The sequence below is a fragment of the Acomys russatus genome, chromosome 26 (genome assembly GCF_903995435.1).
Source record: "Acomys russatus chromosome 26, mAcoRus1.1, whole genome shotgun sequence".
Classification (NCBI taxonomy): Eukaryota; Metazoa; Chordata; class Mammalia; order Rodentia; family Muridae; genus Acomys; species Acomys russatus.
The window spans coordinates 19114290-19142268 of record NC_067162.1 but is presented as its reverse complement, the minus strand read 5'-3'; the positions used below and the strand labels follow the sequence as shown (position 1 = coordinate 19142268).

The window sequence follows — 27979 nt, the reverse complement described above, 5'->3', positions numbered from 1 at the left end:
AAAGCAAGGTAAACTCTGGGTGGGGGTAGCTTAGCAATCTCCTGAGAAGCCTGCAGAGCTCCTTGGAACAGAAAGACTGTCCTTTTCTGGGATTACACAACTGATAGAGGCGAATTTACTGGCATTCTCCAGGACTGGGGCAGGATCATTGTAAACCCTTTGTCACAGGCTGGAGACGGGGCTGTCCGGGAGCCTGTAACCTTCTACCATGCACCTCTATGCTCTGACCCTGGTGTCTCTTGCAACTTTCACCACAGGGGGTGAGTCTTTTTGTGTGTGTGTGTGTGTGATACAAATCTAGGGGAGGGGCACGCTTCCAAAACCCTAATACAAGGTAGAGTCCAGCAAAAGTGGACGTGATGTAAAGCTGTGACAGGCTCGGTTCTGTAGCAGTTTTTGCTCTTTAGACAAGTACCTCAGGCCAGCCATTGGAAGGGTGAGTATGCTGAGTCAGAGAAGGACAAACACTCAGAGACCTAGGATCACAGGTCAGAAGGTCAACCAGCTAGCTCATGCGTCACAAAGGGGATTAGGAAAGCTGTTTGTTTCCTCCTTCATTATTAGTCTACATTTTACCTGATCGTGGAAAGAAGCTTAGTAGAAATTTCTGAATCCCAGAATCCAAACTGCTTGTCTTCAGGCAAAACATGCAGCTAGGTGAACTTGTGTCACCCTGTCTCCAGAGAAGATGGTCACTGTGAGAACGCATTAGGTCGCTCCGTCTACAGTACTTAGGGTGGGCCTACACTAGAGGAGGTGTGGGAAAGGGATAGAAAAATGAGGGTTTAATTGAAAATGAAGTATATCGGGGCCAAGGAGCTGGTGCACACAGTAAAGCACTACTGTGCAAGCACGAGGACTTGAGTTTGAATCCCCAGAGTCCTCACAGAAGTCCAGCATGCATCTGCAATCCTAGTGCTCCTGTGCCAAGATGGGAGGTGAAGAGCAGAGAATCCAGAAGCTTCTGGGCCAGCTAACCTAGTGTGCTCAGTGGCAAACAACAAAGGAGCCATGTTTTAAACAAGGTAGTGGGTGGGGAACAGTTCCTAAAGTAGTCAGCCCTCTGACCTCCACACGTGCACCACTGCATGCACACACCTTCACTTACACGCACAAATGCGCACATACACGCACATCCATCATACATACAGTCATACTGAAGTTATAATAGAATAAAATGCAGCATGTTAGTAGGTAATCAGAGGTGTGGTCAGGTAATCACATAAGAGATACTGCTTCGCTAATCTCAGCTCTTAAAGAAACTGTTCATCACTGGGGTAGGGTGTGACAAAAGGAAAGCACCAGTGTCAGTTAGGAGGAGGAAGATGTAGACAGGTGCTTTCTTGAAGTGTCTTCTGAAGGAATGGGGGAAGCCATACAAGCAGGTGTTGGACATACCTAAATCATTTCAAGGACCAACATATAATGGACTCCACAGTGTGTGTGTGTGTGTGTGTGCGCGCGCGCTTGGTTATGTTATTTTTCCTTGTTTGGTGTAATTTTATTTTGCTTTCTTTGTTTGGGAGGGTTGTTGTTTTGTTTGTTTGTTTGAGAAACTTCAAATAAAAGTTGGGTGTAAAGAGAGGGAGAGAGGAACTGGAAAGACTTGGGAGAAGGGAAGAATATGATCAAAATGTATTTACATTTAAAAAATTGTTTTAAATGATTTTAAGAAACAATCAAGGGATTCTTGGTGACAGGCTATCTTGGTTGTCTTGTGCATGGTTGTCAGTGACCATGGCACGTAAGACAGTAGCTCAGGAGGCGGGACATGACTGAAAGAGGTGTATGGAGTGGTGGTTCTGGATTTGGTGCACCCAGGAACCACAGTTCCCACAGGGTCAGGAAAGTCACGTGTGTGTCAAAGTATCAGACGAACAAATTAAATTCATGCTCAATCCAAGACTACATTTTCGATCTCGGTGTTTATCGGTGACATCTTACCAATTGAGAAGTTGAGATCCATAGGGCCATGCACACTCCAAACAACACCTTAGGCCCCTGAATCCAGATTGGTGTTTGGCTACCAGAGCCCTGAAAGCCTAGAATCTGCTTAGATTTTTATCTTCTTTCTGTGTGCATGGTACTGTGAGAAGTCAGGAGCTGAAAGTAAAGCAGAGAAATGGAGCCAGGTTTGGAGTGGAGCCTTCCTTGTTCCTGTTCACACCGTTTCCATCTTAGGACGGGCACAGAAGCTGTTTGCAGGTTCATGTTGTTCTTATGAAGTGTGTTCACTTGTGATTACCTAGTAACATTTCCTGGAGAAATAAAGGAACTGGAAGGTCCTTCAGCATACCGTGATTGCTCATGTTGCTATGTGGGTTATACCCACCCACTCATCTCAGTGGAAGGCTTAAATCAGCCTGACAGAGGTCACACCTGGATCTGCTCATATTTTACCCCCTTCCTCTCTTTGAAGCTCTCAGCATCTTCTGCAACCAATTTTCCTTCTCCTAGCACTTCTGCGTGGCTATGTCCTTGTCCTGATGCACTATGGTAGGCATCTGTAGCCCCAAGCTATGGCTTTCCCTTTGATTTTGCTTTCAGCCCTCCTGTCACCTCACAGTGGCACAGTGCCACAGTACACAGCTGCCATGTCCTTGGACCTTCACTGCCTCTGACTGCCTTTCAGTGCCCAGTGCTCGTGACTTACAGCAGCATCTCAGGGCATCTCACCAGCTTCTTCATGGGATCTGCCTCACACTGAGCCAGCATCAGATTCTGATACTGCACCCTTTTTTTTCTTTCCTTTGACCTCCACACTGGGCAGGGATCAATTCTTCCTTTCTCACTTATATCTTCGTATTTATTTTTGACATTTTTCTCCTAGTTATAAAAAGTAGTCAGTTTCTGATACAAAGCAATTCGAATTGTCATCATCCACAGACATTCTAATATGTAAGTGTTCCAGAAAGTTCCTCTTAGGTGACTAGATGATAATTAACAACCAGAAAAGAAAGGGAGCACTGGGTTGGCTTTAATCACCTGAAGCATGGTTACAGCTTAGTAACCTATTTCACATAAAGATTTTCCAGAATTAACGGCTGTTCTTCTTTATATAAACAGATTTATACTTATGATGAGGGCTATGTCCTGATAACATAATAATCATAAATTAAAAGTTACCAAAACATAATCTGAGGATATAAGTGTCTTCCAAAAATTAGCTTAGTGTTTTATAATAATTAGCAGAAAACAACAGCTAGAGACAACTTAAACTTCTACAATATGTAACTTGTAGATACCATGTACCCCCCAGACCCTATCCTATTTGCTGTTTTTAGTACAGAGTTTCCAATTAAATGTGTTATTCTTCTGTTAGATGGAATCCTGGAGACATTTTCTGTTCTGCCACACATTCAGAAGGGGGTATGTTTTTAATATCAAGATGGGAGCCATGGGGAGGAGTGAAAAGAAATCATTTCTAAGGGGCGCTCTGATGCACTGAGGTGGCTGAGCGTGTACTTGAGGGTATGGGTGATCATGAGAAGGTGTATGTATGCAAGTCCCCTTGCCCCCTTAAAGCTGGATCAGGCTGGTTCCTGCGGGCCGCACATTACATACACAGAAATTGGGACAGAAGAGGAAGCAGAGAAATGAAAAAAAGATTGTCCAGTCTGTAAGAATGAGGGCAGTGTAGCGTATAGAAGGTTCTCTGGATGGTTCAGCTCAGAGCCAATGGATGAATGCACTAGAACTTTCCTTTGCAATTGCTCATACTTTGTATTTGTCCACTGTGTCCTACTCAAGGCTGGACTTTGCAGGCCTCCATTACAAGCACCTTCTCTCTGCTCTATGACCTTTAACCACTAAAGCCCCTGCTTTGGTGGTATTCAGATGCTCCTCAACCATCTCATCGGGGCTCTGTTCTACTCCATGTGAGTTGTTGCTGCTCTTCTGTGTGTTCCTGCTTCTCCCCACCCCCACCCCCCCACTTATACCTCCCTGTTTCACTCCTCTGCCTGCTGCAAGTCACAGCTCTTCCTCTGGACCAAAGATCAGAACTTCTCACTCCCAGGACACAGATTTCATCTCAACTTTCAAATTTCAGTGCATCTGTATCTGTGGTCCCTTCCGGTAAGGTGAGCCTCCAGAGAGGAGAAGCTGCCTCTTGTCCATCCTCTTATTCATCATGCAGCACAGCTCTGGGGTCTTCTTTTTATTACAATTTTTTAAAGACCAGATCTGTCTGTATAGCGATGGCTGTCCTGGAACTCTCTATGTAGAACAAACTGGCCTTGAACTCCCAGAGATCTGTCTGCCTCTGCTGCTGCCTCCTGAGAGTTTGAATTAAAGATATGTGCCACTATGCTGGGACAGTGAATTTGTATTTCCAGAGACTTTTGTGGACAGTATTGAAGGCTTCAAACATTCCTAACACCCACCGCTCTTTCACATTGATTTTTTTGCTTACATGTTTTTCTGTGTGCAATTTCAATTTTCCTGTCCCATGAGCCTTCCAAAGTAAAGTCTGTTTTCTTCATCATTATCTTACATGAGAAGACACTGAGGCTTCTGGGCCTGAGGCAGTTAATTCAAGGTTTCATACTAAGAAAGTGGGGAAACCCATTAGAAATCCAGGTCTGAATTATACTGTCCGACGTGCCCTCATTTTTCTTCTCCAGCTGGGCACCTATCCTCATCACCCGTGGTGGACACCATCCATGGCAAAGTGCTGGGGAAGTATGTCACTTTAGAAGGATTCCCACAGCCTGTGGCTGTCTTCCTGGGAGTCCCCTTTGCCAAGCCCCCTCTTGGCTCCCTGAGGTTTGCTCCACCACAGCCTGCAGAACCCTGGAGCTTCGTGAAGAATGCCACCTCCTATCCTCCCATGTAAGCCACTGGGGTGGGCCTGGGCCTCTTTCAACAGGGAAACTCACTCTCAGTGATGCAGACAGAGTCAACAAGGCACACTAACTGGCTTCTACACTGTTCTGGAATCAGGCACAATGTGGAGGAGGACTTCAGCTCCTGTGGCCCCGCACTGCTTTACCAGGAGTCTTTTTCTCGGTGTGCTGGTGGTATGTGTGTGTTTCCTCGCCTCTAACAAAACAATTACTGGAAATAAAAGAACAGTGTGGAAACTTGAAGTGCTTAGTACTGCACAGCATTCCAAAGCCTTCTCTTTGTGACACTGTACTTGAACTCCTGCTGTTTTTGTTGTTGTTGTTGTTGTTATTTATTTAATGAATACTTTACAACAGCAAAGTTAGGAAATGCAAGACGCAAAGGTGAGGAAATTAAACCCAGAAACAACTGCCACTGACGTCTGACACACTTCCAGTCTCTTGTCTGTCACAGGCCTCTACAGCTCTGAAGAGTGCCTATCTCACGCACGAGTGTGCCGCAACACCAGTCACTCTCTGCCACTGAATATCACAGGGTTGCTTTTAATCTCCTTAATTTCACCATCACACTGTATTGAACTCACTCACTCTTTAACTTCTGGTGCTGAAGCTGGTATAGTTGACACACACACACAATCATGAACTATTGGAACCATTCCATATACTCATGAATACTTTAGGATTAAACTCAAGAAGTAGAATTTTGACTCAAAGACTGTGAACCTATTTTTAAATTTTTTTCCAGAAGGTCTCCATCATCAAACTTTAGACTCATTGAAACAATTTATTCTGCCTTTGGGGAAACAAATAATATGCAATAATCAAACACAATAATAAATCAAAGGCAATAATAAATGTAATCTCAATGTTTATTTTGTTGAAACCTAGTGTAAGTAACTGAGTCCTCTTTTGAGATTTGAGTTCCTGCTTTTATGACCACTACACCTGTTACCTTCCACATTGTAGGAAAAATTCCCAGAATGAAAGTAGAGCCATTTTTGTCGATCCATTTCTGCCACCTGATAGTGGTATCATCCTGACATCTGAGGACCTATTTCTGCTTCTACATGCTGGGAGCAATAATACTTGGCTTCTGGGTCATTTGAGATCTGGGGACATGGTTTGTAATGTACTGGGAATATACGCAGTGTACAGCGTGCATGGGTGTTCAAGATGGTGAGATGTTCAATCGGTTCTCTGACCTCCCTGTGCCTTGTTTTCTCATCAATGAAATGAGGGTGGAAGGTGGAGCCTGCCCTGGAGCTGAGACATTAATGAGTGAGCATATAAATAGGCCCGGGCCTGGCTCACTGGGAGACTTTAGTAACATTACTGACTCTACTCTTAAATGACCTTTGAAGTCTTTTAAGAAGACAAAACTGGTCACTTGAGTAATCGATGGTAGAATCTTAGCAGGCCAGGGCGGCAAAGCTCTTGGACAATAGTGGTCTCCTTATTGAGACCTGGAAGATGGGAGCCCAGGTCAGGAAATTCCCCAGAGTCACCCAGCTTATCAGTGAGTGAAGCTGACCTGGAGAGCAGGTCACCTGAATTACTGGTGAGGTGCTGCTTAGTGTGCAGGTCTGCCAGTTGAGGGCATTTCTGTGAGTGATGGCTGTCACTCAGGACTAGAATATGTTCACCTGGTAATGTGAGAGAGTCTCAGTTCACTTTTCAGACCACTGTACAGAGCCCAGCAGAGTGCAGGGCCCTCCCTGTCTAGGCTGTGCAGGGACTGTCATCTCCAAGGGCAAGACAACACATGAGCACATATGCCCTTGGCCAGGGTAGATCTAAGACTCTGGGAAGGGATTCATAGTAAATCCTTCTCTTGCTCAAGGACAAGGAGACTGCAGCCTCTGTCCTAGGGTATCTCCATCCCAGTGTCCCCATCAGGTGATAGAAATGCACAGAATAACATCTCCCAGTGCAAGGTCTGTGCCAGGTAATGTTTTCAGGTTGCGTCTGGTGGGGACTTCAAGACATTCTCTCTCTCCCCTCCCAGGTGCTCTCAAGACCCAGTGACAGGGCAGATAGTCAACGACCTCTTAACCAACAGAAAGGAAACCATTTCTCTCCGGGTTTCTGAAGACTGTCTCTACCTAAATATTTACACTCCTGCTGACTTGACAAAGAGCAGCAGGCTGCCGGTAAGTTGCAGGACTGTGCCAGCCTTCTGAGTTTCAGCATGTGGCTCCCTCTGGACAGCCAGAAGAGTCTGAGGACAGCTAGGAACAGGAACACCATAAGCATGGACTAGTTCAGAGGCCCTGGGGCTTCTGGCCATTATAAGAGACACTTTCCCCTTGATTTTTCTCAGGAATGTCAAGCAATGGTATTTGCCTTCTGAGTCCACTGAGATCTGGCAGTGCTGTTTATGATGTAGCCTTCACTGCATGAGTCTTCAAAGTAGTACAGCACTGAGTAGCCTTTTTTTTAAAAACCCCTGTGCCTTTGTTTCCTCATTTATGAAATTGGTGTTTGGGGAAGACGGCCTTATAGATAGAATTTAATCTTCTCTGGCTTTCTCACAGAAACAGAAGGAAAAAAAAACTGATTACCTATAAGACTGCAGATAAGGTGACTGCAGTTTCTTTGCCCTAGGAATTATGGGTCAGTCAGAAGAGGAACAGTGGCTAGGGGTGGGTATCTGCTGTGTGGCAGATGTTGGGAACTGGAGCCCCTATCCCTATAATGAAAAATGATAGAGTTCTTTGGCAGTTATGAAAGTCAGGGTCCTCTTGCCCCTGGGAATGGCTTCCAGGCCATGGTCCTTGCTCTGGCTAGGAACTAGCATTGCAGCTTCCAATTTTATTTAGATATTGGGACTTCCAAGCATTACACCACAGCAAGCATTAGAACTTTCAGGCCTGCTTATCAGGACTGCCCAGCCCCTGAGAGCAGCTATTGTCAATGGCCATCTGCAGCTCTTGGAAGGTCCAGCATAGGGTCTCTGGGGACTGGATACTGACTCCCCTCCAGTCCACGTCATCTCATGGGTCACCTAGCTGATGGCTCAGGCAACTGATGAGAATTGAAAGAAGAAAGGGAGAAGGAAGCCCCAGGGTTCCGTCTCTAGAGACTGGCTGTTCTGAGGCCAAGGAGGAAAACTTAAACTGACCACAGTTTTCCTACAGCTGAGGCTGTCAAAGTGGTTTCTAGCCAAAAACTGCAAGGGTGGCAAAAGGAGGCTCTTTCATCTGTACATACACCTCTTTATGGAGATCTCCAGTGAGCTAATGTAAACCTAGGCCTGCTAGCCCAAGAAGGCTGCTAACTTATATGCAAGTCTACAGGGAAATAAAAAATAAGAGAGAGAGAGAGAGAGAGAGAGAGAGAGAGAGAGAGAGAGAGAGAGAGAGAGAAAACCACTCACAAACATTCAAGAGAAAAAGTGGATGAAGTTAGGTATCTTAATTTCAACTAGATGAAGTTAAGTTTCCCAATTTCAACACCGTTTATTATTGGTCACCTTACTTATACTTCTGAGAAAAGCGAATTACCTCATAGTCAAAAAAGGGTAATTAATCACAAAAACAGATTGATTCTAAAATACAACAGGTTACGTGTTTTAAAGCTAAACATTTATTATCTATATATCCATTACATAAGTTCACAGTGAGTTCAGAGTGACAAATGTTGACTAGGCCTAAAGGTTAACAGGGTCTAAAACTTATAAGAATATATGCCTTTTCAATTAGGACTGACCTAGCTATACATTATCCAGCTATCTCTTAGTTCATACTTTTATCTGTCTTTCATTCTAAGAAACAGAGTAAACTTAAGATGACAGCATATGATGCCACAAATTGACAAGGTATAAGGAATTATAACAGAACAGTTTGTATATTTAGACATTAAATGGTTTGTGCCTAATGTAGACATTTCTAGGTAGCCCCATTATATCTTGAGTTCTTGGGAAGTTTAAAACAACTTGCCTATATTCATGGTGAATATCAGGATTTGTGCTGCCATCTGGAGTGAAGGCTTATCTGAGACCACAAATCTGCTTCAAGGATATCCCCTAGTGAGGCATCTGGAGGTCCACAAAGGTATTTATTGCAGCCATAAACTCTCTAAAACTATTTTAGAAGATCTAAAACAATTTAACTTTTAAAACTATTTTAATCAAATCAGGAATTCCATAATCAGGGATTAATTTATCTGAACAACAGTACATCTTCAACAAGATCCTGTAGGAAGTTTGCTCAAACAGAGCTGGTCAATACCCAAAAACTGATGGTTCACACCAATGCCAGAATTTTGTTTGTTTGTTTGTTTGTTTGTTTGAGACCGGGTTTCTCTGTGTAACCTTGGCTGTCCTGGACTTGTTTTGTAGACCAGGTTGGCCTTGAATGTAGCTTTGGCTGTCCTGGACTCACTTTGTAGACCAGGCTGGCCTTAGACTCACAGTGACCCACCTGCCTTTGCCTCTCTAAGTGCTGGCATTAAAGGCGTGTGCCACCATACCCAGCTCTAATGCCAGGTTTTAGAGAAATCAAGCAGGTATAATTGATGGGGTTGTCAGAGGTTGCAAGCAATTCTGAGGTGCATCACAGTACAGACCTTGAAAACTACTGCAACCTTTCTAGAGATCTCTTATGCCTGCTGAACTTCCCCAAATCAATGGCTCTTGACATTGTGTCAGAGGCTGGAAGCGATTCTGGAGGTGCATCATGATACAGACCTTGCCAAGTACTGGATCACCTCCTAGAAAGCCCACGTGCCTAGTGATCTCCTTTAACAGGATGGCTCTTAGCAACCATATACAGTCAGACAGTGTCTGAGAAGATTGAATATGTGCCATTGATACAAAGCCCTGGCATGAGGAGGGTGGAGCGCCGGTGCTGAGCATGACACCACTGATCTTAGATGTTCTAAGCGATGTTTTCAGCTTAAGGAGATCTGTAAAGTCAAGGCCCATGAGTCTTGCAAGAAAGGCAAGAAATGGTGAGTGGGATGACATTCCAGGCTCCAGCAAAGGGGAAGGAAAGCTGCCTGTTGTAGCCTTAATAGGTACTGCTTTGGCTTGGGTGATGCTCTCATCAAATCAGCTGAGATTTAGGCAACCTAACTAGACCATGTCTATGGCCCTTACAATGAGATTTCTGATAATATGCGTTACTGTGTTCTTTTCCAGGTGATGGTGTGGATCCATGGTGGTGGACTAGTGTTGGGTGGGGCATCAACCTATGATGGTCTGGCTCTGTCTATCCATGAAAATGTGGTGGTGGTGGTCATTCAATACCGCTTGGGCATCTGGGGATTCTTCAGGTAGAGTTTGAACTCTTTTCTACCACTATCCCCCATATTAGTCTGTTTCCTTATTATATATCAGAATATAATACCTTGTGATATCATAAGGAAATATTGATTGAGTTAAAAATGTAAGAGGCTGATCATCCAAGATATGTTTCCCCTTTCTGCTTGAGTTTTTTTTTGTGTGTGTGTGTGTGGGCCCTTATTAAGGTCAATATGGTAGTGGGAGAGAAATGGAATTGGCAGCACGCAGAAGAGATCACATGATGAGACACAAATCTGGAGGGAGAAATTGGGGAAGTCTTGCTCTTTTCATAACTGATTCACTAGGGAACTAACCTTGGTCCCAAGGGCAGTGCACCCGGTGCGGCTTAATAACCTTCCACTGGACCTCACATTTTACAGGTTCTGTTACTTCATAATTCTTTCATATGAGAACAACTAAAATGCAACAACTACCAGATCAAAGATGCCACGACTCAGCTCTAGTGATGCCAAGCATTTTAGAGACCTCTGCTAGGCTCCTTCACAATGCACCCTGCTCCTTTGTTAATGGACCTCACCCGCCCATTAGTTCTACATCAGGTACATTTGCTTCTGAGCTGATTAGCGTGCCTTTCTCTCTGTGATTCCAGGCATAGATTCTTTGAGCTAGAAGTAGGCTGGGGCTCTTAGTGAAATACATTGTGCTCCAGGCATCTATTTCTAAACCACATTTTGCAAAGTGAGCACATGGCTCTAGGAGGTGGGTTGAATTGTGCCATGCTTCCGCTATTGCAGGCAGGGAGAAAGGAAGGAAACCTTCTTCCTTTGCCTGCATCCCACTGTACTGGCCACGGTGCTGGCCATGCTGCCACCTGTTTGCTAGATATAAAAGCCTTGAGGATGTTTTGGGCTTCACTTTTTCTTAAACTCAACATCTAAACAACCGACCGGTCCTTTCAGCTCCACCTTAAAAAAAAAAAAAAAAAAAAAAACCAAACTCATTTTATCTCCCTCTTGTCTGTTCCCCGCTTCCACTCTAATTAAAGTCTTACAGTTTAGCAATAGATTATCACTATAACTGGTGGTCTTTATAAACCTGTTACTTTTAAGGCATGCATTTTCTACAGGGTGGTCAGAATGCTATGGGTTGACTCATACCTTGTTCCTACAGGTGGTTCCCACACACTCAAAGAACCCGTTGCCAAGGCTCCCAGCACCTGTTCTGCCTGTATCTGGGGCTAGCTAGCTACACTCAGACATTTGTTCCCATGGCCCAAAGGTCTTTATACACTCTGCTTGTTATCTCAGCAGTAATATTTTGTGATACTCATAGGCAACATGGTCATTTTATTCAGAGGCCTTTCTTGGTTCTGCAGTCTGAAGTACCACCCACAGCCCCATCCCTGCATCTTTTGTAACCTGGTTTTATTTTTCCTCAGAGAACTTGCATTCTCCACTGGGTACACGTGATACTAAAACCTCCTCTCGCCTGTTTACTGTGCTTTGCAACGTGAACTGAATAGATTCAGAGGTTGGAGATTTTGACAGCCTTGTTTCCAGATAAGCTATAACTGGCTTGTAGGCTACACAGTTTTCGGAAGATGAGTTCAGAGCCCCAGATAAGACATTCCTAAAGAGGTGAGAGGCAAGTGAAGACACACATCTGGAGCACAGAGCACAGTGTATTTTACTAAGAGCCCCAGCCTACTTCTAGCTCAAAGAATCCAGCTGTGAGCTGGAGAGATGGCTCAGAGGTTAAGAGCCCTGACTGCTCTTCCAGAGGCCCTGAGTTCAATTCCCAGCAACCACCTGGTGTCTCACAACCATTCATAATGTGATCTGATGTGCACTGTATACATAACAAATAAACAAATCTTTAAAGAAAGAAAGAAAAAAAAAAAAAAAGAATCCAGCTGTGACATATCTACTTTCACCCTGGCATCTTGCAGCACAGGGGATGAACACAGCCGGGGGAACTGGGGTCACTTGGACCAAGTGGCTGCACTGCGCTGGGTCCAGGACAACATCGTCAACTTTGGAGGGGACCCAGGCTCAGTGACCATCTTTGGAGAGTCAGCAGGAGGGGAAAGTGTCTCCGTTCTTGTAAGTGTCCTTGGCACCACACCTTACTCAGACACGATATCTGCTGACAGGATCCCTTGCAGACCAACCAGGCCTGACATAGGAACTTCGCTTTTGATATCTGGATTCAGGTTGATTCTTTTATTGCTCAGCGTCACAGAGGAAGACTGAGAGCCAACCCTCCTTGGCTCCTAGGAGGCACTTTTATGCCCCACCATAAAAAGCACCTGCTATATACTATTCCTCTTGTCACTTAATTGACTTCTCTTTTTCTCCTCAAATTAACACAGAATTCATTTTTTTTTTTTTGGTAGGAAGGAGTGTTGGAAGTAAACTACAGATAGTAAAAAGGAAGGGCTTGAGATAGATCAAGGGTCACTTCATGAATCCAAACTAGACCTACACGTTAAGAATGCTGGAGTAGGCTGGAGAGCTGGCTCAGGGGTTAAGAGTCCTGTCTGTTCTTCCAGAGGTCCTGAGTTCAATTTCCAGAACCCACATGGTGCCTTACAATCATCTAATGCCCTCTTCTGTTCTGGAGGCAGAGCACTGTATACATAATAAATAGATAAACCTTGAGAGAGAGAGAGAGAGAGAGAGAGAGAGAGAGAGAGAGAGAGAGAGAGAGAGAGAGAGAGAGAAAGAGAGAGCGCACTGGAGCATTGGGGGCAGTCAAAGATTCCTCAAGGGTGGTTTCCTGGCTTTTAAAACATAATAAGAAGGGCAGCAGTATCTGAGACTGAGGGTCCAGGTGGAAAAAGGAGAGGTGGTTGTGAGGAAAGATGGGTAGGGATCTAGGTCATGGACACATTTGATGATACGGAGGAATCGAATCATCTTGGCATGTAGATGAGGAGTGGGACTCACTGAGGGAATCTGCAGAAACTTCCAGGGATCACAATTCCACATTCCTGCGAACCGATCAGAGTGCCACCCTACCACCATCATTTTTAAACATGCGTAGGTTAACTAGCTGAATATTTAGAGGACAACTTTTTTATTTTCCTTAGTGATAAGGAAACGTGCCAATAACTCCAAGGAGAATGTTATGGCATGTATTACTGTAGTATTCCCTCCATTTTACCAATCTCTCTGTGTCTCTATCATCTGTCTCCTGTCTACACACCTGCCGTCATCTCTCCTTTCAGCCACTGTGTGTACGTTCATGTTTCTCTTTCACTTATTTCTGTTGTCTAACTATTTTCAACTTTCTGATATTAGTTTAATTCTGTCATGGTTTTCCTATACATAACAAATATATAGAGTTACAGCTTCTTTCTTCAATTGTAACCCTACAGAAAGCCTGAAAATTAGCTTGAGCTTCTGCGTTCCCTAGCTGCGTACTTCTGTTCATAAGGTTATTTTGGATACTTTATCACATAGGGTTAATTTTTTTATTAACTGGGATATTTCGGTTTTAGGAAGAGAGCCCCAGGTCTCTTTCATGCTATCTTCTTGATAAGATAGATAAATATTACAAATAATCATCTTATTTATACAAAAAAAAGTCATTGCAGCTCATTCTTTCCATTAGTTCCTTGGTTCGAATATTTTTCATACGATACATTGCTTTCCTGCTTACAATGTAATAATTTCGATTTCCTCTATATATTATTTACAACCTGATAGTAGATTGGAATGGGTAATGGGCAGGTTTAATTAGTTGTTTTTTTTTTTTTTTTACCATATTTACATGCATGTTGATTTAGCAATATTTCCATGCTCCTTAAGATGAGATAACCTTAAATGCTTGCCATTCATTTCTATTTTTATTTCATTGAGGCCTCATTAAATACAACGTGTATTTTCAATTTCTTTGTACTTTTTAATGTTTGATTTATGGGCTATGAAGTGATGGTTTTGGAGAAATTTACATTTGCAGTTAGGAAGCCTTTACGTTCCCTATCTGTTGGATGGTAAATTCTGTATAAATCTGTTAAGGTCAGTTGGTCCATGGTATATTTTAGCTCTGAATTTTCTTTGCTTAATATAGTTTGGAAGAACTTCCTAAAGATGAGCTGGGTATTGAAGTCCTCCAATATTATTGTGTCATGTCATAGGTAGCCTTTTATGCCCTATAGTGATTGTTTTATGAAACTAAGCAGCTCAAAATGTTTGCTTCATAATTGCGGTACCTTCTAAATGGATTCTTCCCTTTATTAATACATAGTGTTTCCTATCTCTTCTGATTAGTTTTAGTATGAAATATACTTTAATCACCTATAAGAGTAGCTACGCCTGATTGTTTACAGTTTCCATTTGCTTGGTACTCTGCTTTCTCTGCTTTGGAACTCAGTGTATGGACACCTGTCTGTTGTAATGGACTTGTCTTTCACTTTTTCCTTCTTCTTCTGACTCTATTTGGATGTTTTCTGTGAATATTTCCAGAGGGGTAACTAAATGAAGTTGAGCTATGGGGGCAGCTATAATGTGGTGCTAAGTGCCATGTATGGCCCTTGAAGCAATCTCATCTAGGCTAGGAGCCAGGATAGCCAAGGGGGAGGAGCTTCATGTTGGTCATCTAGGTGATCAAATGGAGTCCAAACCCTGGTCCCACAGAATTCCCTGAGTCACTCAGAGCATAAAGACTCCTTTTATACTTTTCTCTGCCAGGTGTTGTCTCCCTTGGCCAAGAATCTTTTCCACAGGGCCATTTCTGAAAGTGGCGTGGTCCTGAACGCAGGCCTGGTCAAGAAGAACACAAGGCCCTTGGCTGAGGTAAATTCTACGCTGGGCAGTTCACGTGTCCTTTTTTTCTTCTCCCCTCATGAATCTCTCCCACTAGGAGATGCATTTGACATTTTTTCATGGCTAGATCTTGTTTTGGGCTCACAGCGGGGCCAGGCTCTGCAAAGCTCTGAAGTGATTTTATGTGAATCATGCTCCTGAGACATCTGGGAATTCAGTACAAGCTTTTGTGTGGCAGCAAGGGTCACCCTGAGCATGTCACATGTACTAGTTCTCCTCATAGGATGGGTGAGATTCATAGGTGGGTGACAAAAGCCACCTAGCCGCATCACGGAGGAACTGGTTCTACACTAGACAGTAGAATTCTTGGTTCTTTTTCTTCATCACACTGCTCATGGCTTTTCCTAACACATCCACATCAGCAATATTGTGCCCATTTAATAAATTATTTTTGTTAAAACAGAGTCTCACTGTATAACCATGGTCACTTTGTACACCAGGCTGGCCTAGGACTCACAGAGATCCACCTGCCTCTACCTCTTAAGTGCCAGGGTTAAAGGTGTGTGCCACCATGTCTGACTCCACTTAACACATTATAAAGTAACAAGGGCTTCAATATTTAAATAGTCTGTATCAAATCCAATTACTAACAGAGGCAACACTCTGAGGGGCCCAGACCCCACCCCTGCTGGTATTGGAAACTTTGGAGCAACCCTGTACCATCATTAGAGAGTGGGTATTGGATAAAGCTCTAGGCTGTGTTGACAGAGGTGTATTACTCTTGACCTCTGCTGTGACCTGTGATCTGTTGAAGAAAATTGCTGTCACGTCTGGTTGTAAAAACACCACCTCAGCTGCCATGGTTCACTGCCTCCGCCAGAAGACAGAGGGAGAGCTCTTGGAGACCACATTGAAATTGGTAGGTGTGCCTGTCTTAGTGGTCCCCACCCTTGTACTTCACCCCAAGCCTCTTCACTTTATCTCTTCTATAGTTTTGGAGATGCTGTTTGGGACCCTTTCGTGTCTTTTGGCAACAGTGTCTCATCCTTCTATATCATTAAGATTGATTTTTATCTCTCATCAGTGGTTTTTTTTTTTTTTCTTTCTTTTATTATATCACTTGGCTGATTTAGAAGCTCTCTGAATGATAACAGCTACTCCCTACTTTTCTATGTTCTCAAAGTCTACTTCTGTAAAGTTTCAAGGTTAATCACCTGCCTACCCATGGATTGTCTTCCACCTATCTACTCCCCTATCCAATTCATTGAAACTGGCTTGTCAGACTAGTATAGATCCATCATAACTTGTCATTTACTTTCATTTTGTCCATAATCTATGTGTGCCACTCAGTCAGCATCTGTACCTTTTCACTCAACCCTTTAAATAGTTGTCGGTGTATCTTTCCAACTCTTGAATAGTTCATGTATTGCCCAACTCCATCCATCCAACCATGATAATTTTGGGAACATGTTGTCAGGGTAGGAGATGCAAGAATAGCCTGAATATTTTCTCTACTTGCCTGAATAATCCAAGGAGACTCCTATAGCAAATGGGTTAAGTGTGTTGGTAATGCAGAAAGAAGGCACATTCATTAGAGCCAGCCAAAAGACGTTGCTAAGAGAAAGTGACATTTGAGGACTGATTAATGTTTTGGGTAGGTTATTATCACAGGGAACCTCACAGGAAAATATGAAGAATGTAGGGATGTAATAACTATTCCCTTTGCAAGGACAGGTACAGATGATGTCTCAGAATTCAGCTGAGACCCTGGTCTCTTCATATGGACTTGCACACTAGAGGACATTTCTGGATCTCCAAGAACCACCTCTAGCACTCTGTTCTTCTAGGATATCAACAAATGGGTTGAGTCCAATATGGCCTTGGGTCTTGGGTTCTGGTAGATCAGGCACAAAAAATAATGAAGTCTATGTTTTTCAGAGTTAAGAACATCTGTCGTATTTTTCTCTGTTGGTTTCTGAGATAGCCTATGTATCTAGCTAGGCTTACTCTCAATTCTTCTGTTTCACCATTGTCAGTGCTGGGATTACAGGTCTTCTCCTTGCTGTCAGTTTCACAGCTGTGTTTGAATATCCAGAATAGGAAAATATTTCTTCCACCCATAGAAGTGACCATCACATACAGGCTTACTTGGTATCTCTGGGAAACTTCAGATAACATAAGATTGCATGACATATTTCTAAGATTTTTTTTAAGGTGCTTCTATGATTATTCATTAAGAATGAGAGGGGACAGGGAGAGGAAGAAGGAAAGGGAGAGAGGAAAAGAGGGAGGGAAGGAAGGAGGGATGGAGAGAGAGAGAGACAGAGACAGAGACAGAGACAGAGCCCTGAGTCAAATGTACAACACAGGAAAGTATGCAGTAGAGTGATTTCAGTGAAAACAGACATTAGAGTTTTCCACCTAGAGCACTCACTTCAAGACTGATATGACTGAATCGTCTTCGTAGCTAAGACCTAAGACATTCAGGAGCAGAGGGCTCAGGATGCAGCTGGATCCAGATGCTGAGAGCACATTTAGGATTTGCCAATCTTGATCTCTCTGTTTGCCATCATTTCTGGCTGACTTCCCTATGTAGGAAGTGGGAGGTTTATAATAGCAACACTTAAGATCTACATGACATCTCAGTGGAAGCTAACTCTCTCCATACTTTGCCAATATCTTTGGTATAAGCTTTATGCTGCTTGTAGGTACCTTTGAACTGTTCTTTCTATTTGGGGGTACGGGAACCCCATGCACCGTGCAGTTACCTAAACTTATGGTGGCAGAGTAAGGAAGAGGAGAGTGAGGGCTGGGAAAGTGTTTCCACCTGCCACTCCAGCCCACCTCAGCCCATCTCATCCCCAGCTCCCTTCAAGTCACCACATACAATCACCTTGCTTTCACTGTTCCTGTAAAGGAACCCTGACATGTTGTCAGAAAGAAGAAAACAAATAGAGAGAAAGATGATGACAGGCACCCACAGAAGCTGCCTTTCCAGAGCTCTGGTGACCCTGACTTTGACACACACACACACACACACACACACACACACACACACACACACACACACACACACACACACAGTGCCCATGCTCAGAGGACACTGTAGGAATCAGGAGGAAGAGAAAGGTCATACCCCCAAACACAGCTCAAAGAATCAGCTCGCACAGGGACGACTTCTTAACACACCCTGTCTTATCTTCACAGAATCTTTATAAGCTGGATTTGCATGGAGACTCCAGTCAGGTAAGGATCATTGCCCTCTGAATCTTAACAGTGCTTTTATTTCAAGTAACTACGAGTAATCCTTCAGAGGGTGGAATTCTGGTCACGCCAGGTATGCATTGCTTAGGCCTAAAGAGGGGAAATCATTCACTCACTTGCAGTTAGCACAGACAGAAGGGTCAGAGGTGGACATTGAACATGACCCCGACTCTCTGTAGAGAGCTCCTGGTCAACAACTCCACTCTGGGCTTGTTCTTTCTCTCCATGTTCATATTCCTCATTCTCAAAATGAGCTTGTTGGGATAGGCTCTCTGGGAACTTTCCACTCTCAGGAGGCAGAGATACCTAGCTAAGGATTTCCTGCAAGGAACAGAGCTGATGAGCTATTCAGGTGGGGGGGGGAGGAGGGGAGGCACCCTGCCCTTTTATTCTCCCATGACCTCGGAAAGTCCTCCCATCACCCTTCATCTCCCCCCTCCAGCCTTTCCAGTGCCTGGTTGTTGGCAGCTCCAGCCCTGTCCTCTTGTTTAAATCCCAGGGATCTCAACCTTCCCTAAGGGGTCTAATGAGAGTGCAATGAGATTCTTCCAGACACCTGGTAGTGATTGAGGACCAACTCACTTTGTGTTAGGGGCTGATTTAACAGCTGAGACATAACGGCAACGTATGTATAATCTTCTGCTTCCTTGGCAGCTTCTGTCCTAGTAGGGCAGGCATGTAGCAGAATGGAAAAAATGTACTAACATGTAATATATTACACATGCAAGCTGATTCTCTGAGCTGTGTCTCGGGCATGATCTGTCTCTTCCTCCTGATTCCTGCAGTGTCCTCTGTGCATGCATAATAATATATGTTTTCTATCCATTAGAATTAAATGAATTGGGAGATGTGACAAGAGTTAGCCAGTAGTATTCTGTATGTAGCAGGGCCAGAAGAAGACATCTTTTTAAGCATTTGCACCTGAATTTTATGAGGGAGGCTCTGAAGGGGTTAAGGATGGCAGCTGTCAGGAGACCTGGACAAGATTGCTCTAGGCAGAGGGAAGAGCAGCTGCCAAGACCTGCTGAGGGAGGCTTGTGTGTTCCGGGGTGGAGGCAGAGAGGAAGAAAGCACACTGGAAGCTTGAGCTGGACGTGGCTGTGGGAAGGGAGACACTGCAGGTAGGGCTTGGATTGTGACCCCATCCCCCACATGGGGCAGGGCATGCTCAGAGGGAATGAGAGTGAAATGAGGTTGAAATGGCAGAGCGATGGCCTGGTGGATTTATAACAGTCTCCTCAACTGCAGTGTGGAAATATGCGATCTGTAGGAAAGAAACAGGGCAGATGCTAAACCCATCTGAGAGGTCCATACATAGCACTTATACAGGCAGAGAGGTTCATAGGCCTGGTATAACCCCCAGTATTTAGAGTCTGGACAGTTCAGGAGTATTTGACAGGACTTGCTAGTGTGTTTCTCTCTTCAATTGTATTTTGTCTCTGTTCTCTATAGTTAACTTTTAACTCTAACATGGCTTAATGATATCTCAACCAGCTAAAGTCTAATGTTTGTCCAAAAAGCCTAATTCAAAATATGAATATGGACATGTAGCTCACCATCATTCGTGGATCTTATAAATTATGAACTTAGTTACTTCCTGCAGTGAGCATATAAGCCCCAGGGAAACAAGTGTGCTGTTGCTGTGGTCACTGCAACACCTGCACAGAGCAATGAGTGGTGTGAGCCAGGTATGCACCAGGTGGACCTAGCATCTCATTTGCAGGAAAGCTTTATCTTCTTGTGTCATCGTTTGTAATCACACGTCTCCACATGGCAGGCTATTTACTGCCATTATTCAATGTCTGCTGACTTAACTGATTTCTCTGCTTAAGATGCTCTAGAGCATAGTGATGCTGATACGTCCGGGGTTTCCAAGCAAGACAGCCCATGAGGACCCCTGGACGGACTTCTGTCATGCTGAAGTCAGTGTTGATGAGGCACAGTGTTGGATGAGGTACATCCAAAAGAGAGCGAGACTTGCCTAGCTCATGGGAAAGACATGCTAAGGAATAGTCATGTGATACCTTTAGTGTGTGACAAAGCCAGGAAGAGATTAGAAATTAAGTAAATTAGTGGACTCATGAGAGTGTATTTAAAAATCATAGCTGACTTCATGCTTGTGAATATGAATCCAAAGATATTTATTCTCATGTTCCCCATAGTTGGGGAAATGCTAAGCCCTACTGATCAGGTGTGTTTTATTATAAACAAGTTCTATATATGCTGATTCTTTATAATACATCTATGTTATATAACATGGTTTTAAACCTGGGACCCACATATAATACAAAGCTGATGACAATGTTGTGAGTAGAGGTTCCCAGGAACCTAGCTCTGGATACCCCCCCCCCCCCCCCCCCCCCCCCGCAACAGCAGTGTCTCTGCACTCACTACTGGAGCATTTGTGTCAACTTTACAGGCATAATTATCAGGAGTAGTAAGAATCACTTGGGATGATATAATCTAGTATAGATGGGAATACATATTCTACTGTGATATATGTTTAATTTCAGCAAAGGGCCCCCCTGCCCCTTCCTTGTCACCCTCAGCTTGCCACTAAGATATCCCAAGTTAGGCATTAGTGGTACATGGACCCATAATTTCCTTCTTAGGACCCTAAGTTCCTATGGCTTCTTCCCACATGGCCTCTGTGTCTATTTTCTATCTGCCTCTTTAGAAAGTCGTAGAGGGAAATGGTATCACTGGTGCTGTGTTGCTCTCTTCTGCAGAGCCATCCCTTTGTTCCCACTGTGCTGGATGGAGTGGTACTGTCAAAGATGCCTGAAGAGATCCTGGCTGAGAAGTATTTCAACACTGTGCCCTACATCGTGGGAATCAACAAGCAAGAGTTTGGATGGATTCTGCCAACTGTGAGCATAAAGAGACCGCTCAGATAACACAGCTTTCATTACCTACCCATCATTCCTCCAACTTGAATTCTTTCTTCCTCAAGCTCTGCTTATGCCTAGGGCATCTGTCTCTATGGATATCCCCATTGAGACATTTCCTGCTGGAGCTGACTTTAACCCTGGGTGGTCCAGGCCTGGGAATCCTATCTCAGTAAATGCTTTGTCATTCCATTAAACTTGAAGTGTCCAGACTGAGAGGGCCTACATGGATAAGACCTAGATGGTGTGACAAACAGAGCAGTGTCTCTAAGTGGGAAAGAGCCACATGTTCAGGAGAGTCTGACTGGGAAGCATAGCTTTCACGATGGGCCTGGTCATATTTCCCATTCATTTCACATCATTGAAAGATTCAAAGTCACTCCTCCGTGAGTTAAAATCCACCTTTAAAGGGGAAGAAGGGCATTTCCTGTTCAAAGATAAGGACAAAAGTCAGACATTAGGTGCAGGAGTAAGGCAGACGTCATCTGCTACTAAGGTTGCAATTGGGAGAGGCTCAAACACAATATAACCTCAAGTCCCAGATAGAGACCCAACTAACCCTGGAGATGCTTCAAGGCTCGGGAAGCTTGGAGAGGAATGAGTGGAGAGTCTGTGTAGCCAAACACTGGATCCCTTATTCAAACATTCAAAACTCGTCTGGAGGAGAAGCACATTTCATGGCAGGCAGAAAGAAGTCCAAGAGGCAGTAAGATCACCACAGAGAAAGAATTGTCACCCCAGGTGTCTACACTCCAGAGAGGTGACAAAAGATTGATGCTGTTTACTCTCAAGCATTTGGATCCTTGGCTGTGAAGTTCTCATAGGTAGAGTGAGGCTAACATCAAGGTTTCTACAGTCAGTGCTCTGGGCAGGTGTGAGAGCCTGTCTGTCCATGACCATGCTTTTGCAAGTGAAGAGTAATTTCTCCTGAAAGCAGCAGGCTTTTTGCAGCACAGTCATTATAGGGAGGACAGGGCTACCGTACCATGTGGCTTGCAGTTGCTAGAAGTTATGCTGGAATTACACTGATTAGGCTGCATAGGACTGAGGCAGGCTTGTGAGCCACAGCTCTCACTGCAGAAAAACTTTGTGGATATCAAGAATACAACCGGTGATTTTTGCTTTCTCTTTTATGTCTGTGAGGTTTTGCTTCCTCTCTGCTTTGAGGGTCTTTGTGCCCCCTTGGCCTGATCAATGCACATATTAAGATTATCTTTTTCATGCCTGGGTTTCTGTATAAATCCATCTGTTTCACTGATTGTCTTAAAGCTCATAAACAACCATGCCCGTCAAAGCCCAATGTAATACCTTCATACCGCTTTGCTATAGTTGCTTGGTCTGTGTTCACTCTGCTGACTTCTGAGGATTCACAGGCATAACCATGCTTTTCCTCTTCACTTATCATTTATTTAATGACTTTACAGCTTGATCCCAGCCACCTCCCTCCTCCCCTCTCATTTCCACCTCCATGCCTTCCCTCCATTTCTCCCTCTCCTTCTTCTCAGAGAATGGGAGGACCCCAAGGGTCACCAACCCATCTCAAGTCACAGAAGGGACTAAGTGCATCCTCTGAGGCCTTACAAGGCAAACAAGCCAGGAGAAAGGGATTCACAGGCAGGCAACAGAGTCAGAGATAGACCCTACTCCCATTGTTAGGGGACCCACATGTTGACCAAGCCGCAGATCTGTTACATATGTGTAGGGGGTCTAGGTGCAGCCCATGCATGCTCTTTGGTTTGTGGTTCAGTCTCCATGAGCCTCGATGCTAACCATAGTGTCTTTTGAATAGATGATGAACTATCCACCATCTGAAGTAAAACTGGACCAGATGACGGCCACATCACTCTTGAAGAAGTCCTCTTTTATTCTTGTAAGCACCTGGGGATTGTGGCAATTGGGTAAAAGGCTGAGAATTTGCCCCAAATTATAAACCTACTGAATATCAGGAAAAGAATGGGATCTTCTTTCTGTCCCCATTTTTTCCTGATGTTCCCCTATCACTACCCAGGATTTGTTCAGGGCTCAAGAAGTTCATAGTCAGTGAACAGGCCAGAGAAGCCACACAAGTCATGTGCTAACGGTCACTCTCCCCATCCATTCTAGGACCTTCCCGAGGATAAGATTCCAGTGGCCATTGAGAAGTACTTAAGAGACACAGATGACCCAGGCAGATATAAAGACCAACTTCTCGAGTTGATTGGGGATGTGGCATTTGGTGTCCCATCTGTGATTGTCTCCCGTGGCCACAGAGGTGAGTTCCAGAGGTTGGACAGGAGAGGGACACTTAATTTATCACTTTTCTCTCTGACTGGCTTACCTCCCAGCATTTGCAAATGGGACATTGCCGACATCAAGCCTTTAAGGCTGACTTTTTTGCCTCATCTTAATAGTGTCCACTTTTATTTGTGCCAATGATATCATATGCAGAAAGAATTGAAATGCAAGGGAGTAAAAGGACACTGATGCCAGAAAACATGAGTCAAGACCTGTTCGTTCATTGTAGGTGAAAGATACATCAAATAGAATTTTTTTTCTCATGAAATAGAAAGTCATGCCATATCCTAATCCCAATTGACTGTGTGCTCTTGACTTCATTTTGGGATCCTTATAGGATTCCATTGGCCAATGTGTGTACCTTTTCTGTTTTCTTTTTGCTGTTGTTATCAACACTTTGTTACTAATTACATGCATTTTAGTGCATCATGAAAACACTGGATGAGACATTGAGTACTGCTCATATTATTCATGATTGCATGTAGTACATGTAAGAACATATGTATTTATGTGTGTATGCATGTTTAGCCTCACCCATGTGATTACATGTGAACTTTGAATTACTTTTTCTATATCTGTGAATATTGACATTGGAATTTTGATAGGAATTGCACAAAAACCAATGGAACACTTCGTGCAATGTGGGCGTTTTGTCTGCTTTTGTTTTTACATTTTTAGGCAGGGTCTCACTATGTAGGCTTGCCTGAAACCACAGGATAGACCAGGCTGGCCTTAAGGAAGGTGACCACCTGGTTTTTATCCATCAGCCTTTAGTGCTGCATGTCACAAAAATGAATGAGTTTTCATATTTCAGTGATAAATCTTACTGCATCAAAGTGGATTAGGTTTGAACTGTGTCATTACAATGTTTTTGTCTTATTTTAGTTTGAAGATAATGCTTTCCTGGGACTACTCCCACTCATCTAATATTTAAAGAAAATTGGGGAAAATATTTGGATAATTCTAGTTTTTCTCCAAGTGGTTAGTGTCATTTATCTGTAAAGCCATCAGAATGTGGGATGTTTATTCATTGATAGGAGGCTTATGCTATCAATGATTGGATCTATTTGTAGTGTGTGTTATATGCATGTGTATGAATGTTCATATGTGTGTGGGCACACACTTGTGTGTGAGAGTGTGAAGACCAGTTGCTCTCTGCCTTATATACTGAGACAGGGCCTCTGGCTTGAACTCAGGACTCAATAGCGCAGCTGGTCTAAGTAGTCAGCATGCTGTGGGGATCCCCATCTCTGCCTCCAGCATGCTAGGATCACACAGGTCTGTAATGGCACAGGTTGGCTGTATTTACATGCATGCTGGGGACCTACACACTTGTCCGCACACTTGCGTGCCAAGTTCTTCTGCAATGAGCTACCTCTCCATCCCTTTTTCAATATGCTTTAAAGTTTCCACTTAGCTTCACAACAGACATATTAGTGGCCCAGACCACAACAGACATATTAGTGGCCCAGACCACATTCCTTCCTATCCGTCTGTGAATTTTCTAAACTTCCTTCTGTTGTTGATGTCTAGTTTCAAACCCACTATGATCAGAAGAGATGCTTTCTCTAACCCCATGTCTTCTTGTATTGGCTGAGGATTGTGTTCTGTCCCCACATAGGATCTGTTCTAAACAATGTTCTCTGGGTGCTTAAAAATACTGTGCATTGGGGGCTGGAGAGATGGCTCAGTGGTTAAGAGCGCCGCCTGCTCTTCCAAAGGTCTTGAGTTCAATTCCCAGCAACCACATGGTGGCTCGTAGCCATCTGTAATGTGATATGGTGCCCTCTTCTGGCTTGCAGGAGTACATGCAAGCAGAGCACTGTATATATAATAAATAAATAAATAAAGCTTTAAAAAAAATACTGTGCATTGTTGGACAGACTATTATGTGCAATGCTATTAGACTAATTCTTCCCAAAATGCTGATCAAAATCTAGTTGTCCTTAGGAATTTTCTATCTGAATGAGCCATCATTGACAGTATTGATTACTGAATATTGTATTGAAATGAATTGATCTCTTATAATTGTGTACACCTGCCTCTATGGAGCTTCAAATCCTTTGGCACGTAGATGCCCTGGTCTAGGATGCCAAGAACAATTTTAACTGCTAGAGCAACTCCATGTTTTATCCCCTTCTACTATAGACTTTTGTGCCTTTAAAATCAGAGTGTATATCCCTTTGTAATGACAGTGTTTTAGCTGTAGCTGTCATTTAATACTTTTGTCTTGTCCCTCTACTGGGGATGGCTTGCTAAGCTTGTCATCATGAACATCTAGATGCTCTGAATACTGTTTCCTGGTTTGTATCCTTGACTTCTGTGTTTTCATTTGTCTGGTGTTACCCATCACCTGTCTTTGTGATTACATGTGAAAACCTCTATAATGGTTCCCAGGAAGGCATGTGTAGAGTGGTGAGTTTCATAAGATTTGATTTCTCTGAGGAAGCTGTCATTCTCTTACTTCTGAAGGACACCTTTATCTAACATTGTATCCTGAGGGAAAAAATTGACCAGTGTTCCGTGTCTGCATGTATCTCTCTTCAGAAGTCCTCACTTTCAGACAAGTAGCTTGGAAGTATCTCGCATTTTTCTGAATAGGTGAAAAAAAAACAAACACTTAGAATGCTTAAAACAGGTCTGAATGGAGGATACGCAGCAAGCTGTGGTTCGTGAAACAAATGAACACTAGTGGGTTATCAATGAACAATCCAGTATGCCTACTGGATACAGCGCATTCATAAATCTTTTCCCTCATGTGGACATGATATTCTACTTCCTGTAACTTCACAGTGCTAAGCACATGAAGAAGCTTTTGTTGAACTGTTTGTCTGCTGCACTGACAGTCAGAGGTCTCCTGCATTGCAGAGCCCTTGATACCACCCATGCTTGTGTCTGGCAACATGAATGGTCTGTGAATCGTGTCTTCCCAGATGCTGGTGCCCCCACCTACATGTATGAGTTTCAATATCACCCAAGCTTCTCACTAGAAATGAAACCTGATACAGTGATAGGAGACCATGGAGATGAAGTCTACTCAGTCTTCGGTGCCCCGATTTTAAGAGGTAATATTGCTTTCCTGCTTGTGAACTTGTGGTTAAGGGGTCTGGGTTCTGGTCTTCTTTCTGTGGCCTTGAACACACTTCTCTTTCTCTGTTGATGTTCATTTACCAACTCAGTATGACAAGGCTGAGCTCAATTGTCAAGTTCCCAGCCTTTCTCCCACTCAAGCACACAGGGAAGCTTTGTACATACTCATGGGCAGCTAGCAAAAGTCTGTCTCAAGATCTTGATCAGTAATAGCACTAACCAAGAGAAAAGGGTCACCTGGGTGTCCCATTTGAAAACAAGAATGCCACTGATGTGTCATTTCCCACTCAAAATGACATGTCAGAATGTGAGTGAGGGTGAGGTCAAGCTGTCAGGGTTACTGTTTGCATACCTATCTACATGTCACATTTTACCTCCATTATAAACAATAATACAATATTTTTTAAAAGCCCTTCAGAATGTCTTCCGTACTTTAACTTTCATCAGTTACTATGATTCATGACCTCATGGGTATTTATGCCACACTCTGAGCAGCTCCCAGGATTACATCTTAGGGCCTTTGTACCTCTAGTTGTGGGTTTGTGGGAAACTTAAGAAAAGGTGCAAGTAGACCAACCCTGGGATCTGCTGGAAGTCTTCACCTGCGGCCTTTACGTATCAAGGAGACTAGCGCTGGACAGGGATGGCCACTAGCAGAGTGCTGCAAGCCTGCTGTGTCCTACAGCTGTCATTCCCAAACTGAAAGTGTACAGCAACCAAGCAGAACCTTCCAGCAATGAAGATTTTGATTCCATAGCTTTGGTGTGAAAGATCTTTTCTAATAATCTCCTAAGTTATACTGCTCTCCTTAGCTCATGAGCCATGAACTGAGTCAAAAGATTCTTTTTATTCCCCATAGAAGGTGCCTCTGAAGAGGAGATCAATCTCAGCAAGATGGTGATGAAATTCTGGGCCAACTTTGCTCGGAATGGGTGAGTCTGGTGACCCACATGGAGCTGGGTTATGGGTGAGATGAGACAATAGGGCGATATTGGGAAGGCATGGCATTTAAAATGTAAGCATTCAGCCCTGTGACCAGTGGGGGTGGGGAGCAACTGGTGTCCCCATTTCTTGTGGCACAGAGGTCAGTGGAAGAGATAAACCAGAGATCCGTATAAATATCATAGGAATATGGGGAACACACAGCAGCTTTAAGGAATTCTGTTTGATTCTGTTCCCAGGAACCCCAATGGGAAGGGGCTGCCCTATTGGCCAGAATATGACCAGAAGGAAGGGTATCTACAGATTGGAGCTACCACCCAGCAAGCCCAGAGACTGAAAGACAAGGAAGTGGCTTTCTGGACTGAGCTCAGGGCCAAGAAACCACCCCAGACAGAACATGCTGAGCTGTGAATGGGAGGCTCTGCCAGCCTCAGAAAGCCAGGGGAGCCCAAATGAGGCTGCTCCATTGATGGCAGTTTCGCCCAAGGATGGAGCTATTGGGGAGACTAGAGAATTGTGTGGTGGGAGTGGGCAGAGGCCAGGGGAGAGAATGTTTGCACATGTGGACTCAATTTGGGAAATAAATCCTGTTTTGTAAATCAAATCAACATCCAAATTGGAGATGGATGCATGCTCCTCAGAGAGAGGGGATGCCGTAGG

The 27979-nt window shown here is 43.8% G+C and overlaps 2 protein-coding genes across 2 annotated transcripts in view; both read left to right on the top strand.

Annotated features, from left to right (window-relative positions):
* The window catches only part of LOC127209667 (carboxylesterase 1D), an 87577-nt gene that overhangs the window by 28448 nt on the left and 31150 nt on the right, over nt 1-27979 (top strand). The window lies entirely within an intron of this gene.
* On the top strand, nt 99-27793 carry LOC127209482 (carboxylesterase 1E). The gene is made up of 14 exons (XM_051169133.1): nt 99-260; nt 4626-4833; nt 6853-6997; nt 9988-10121; nt 12041-12194; nt 14787-14891; nt 15676-15780; nt 18069-18107; nt 20855-20995; nt 22803-22883; nt 23117-23264; nt 26221-26352; nt 27237-27309; nt 27559-27793. Exons 1-14 carry the CDS (start codon nt 209-211, stop codon nt 27728-27730), a joined length of 1689 nt encoding a protein of 562 aa, XP_051025090.1. The 5' UTR covers nt 99-208; the 3' UTR covers nt 27731-27793.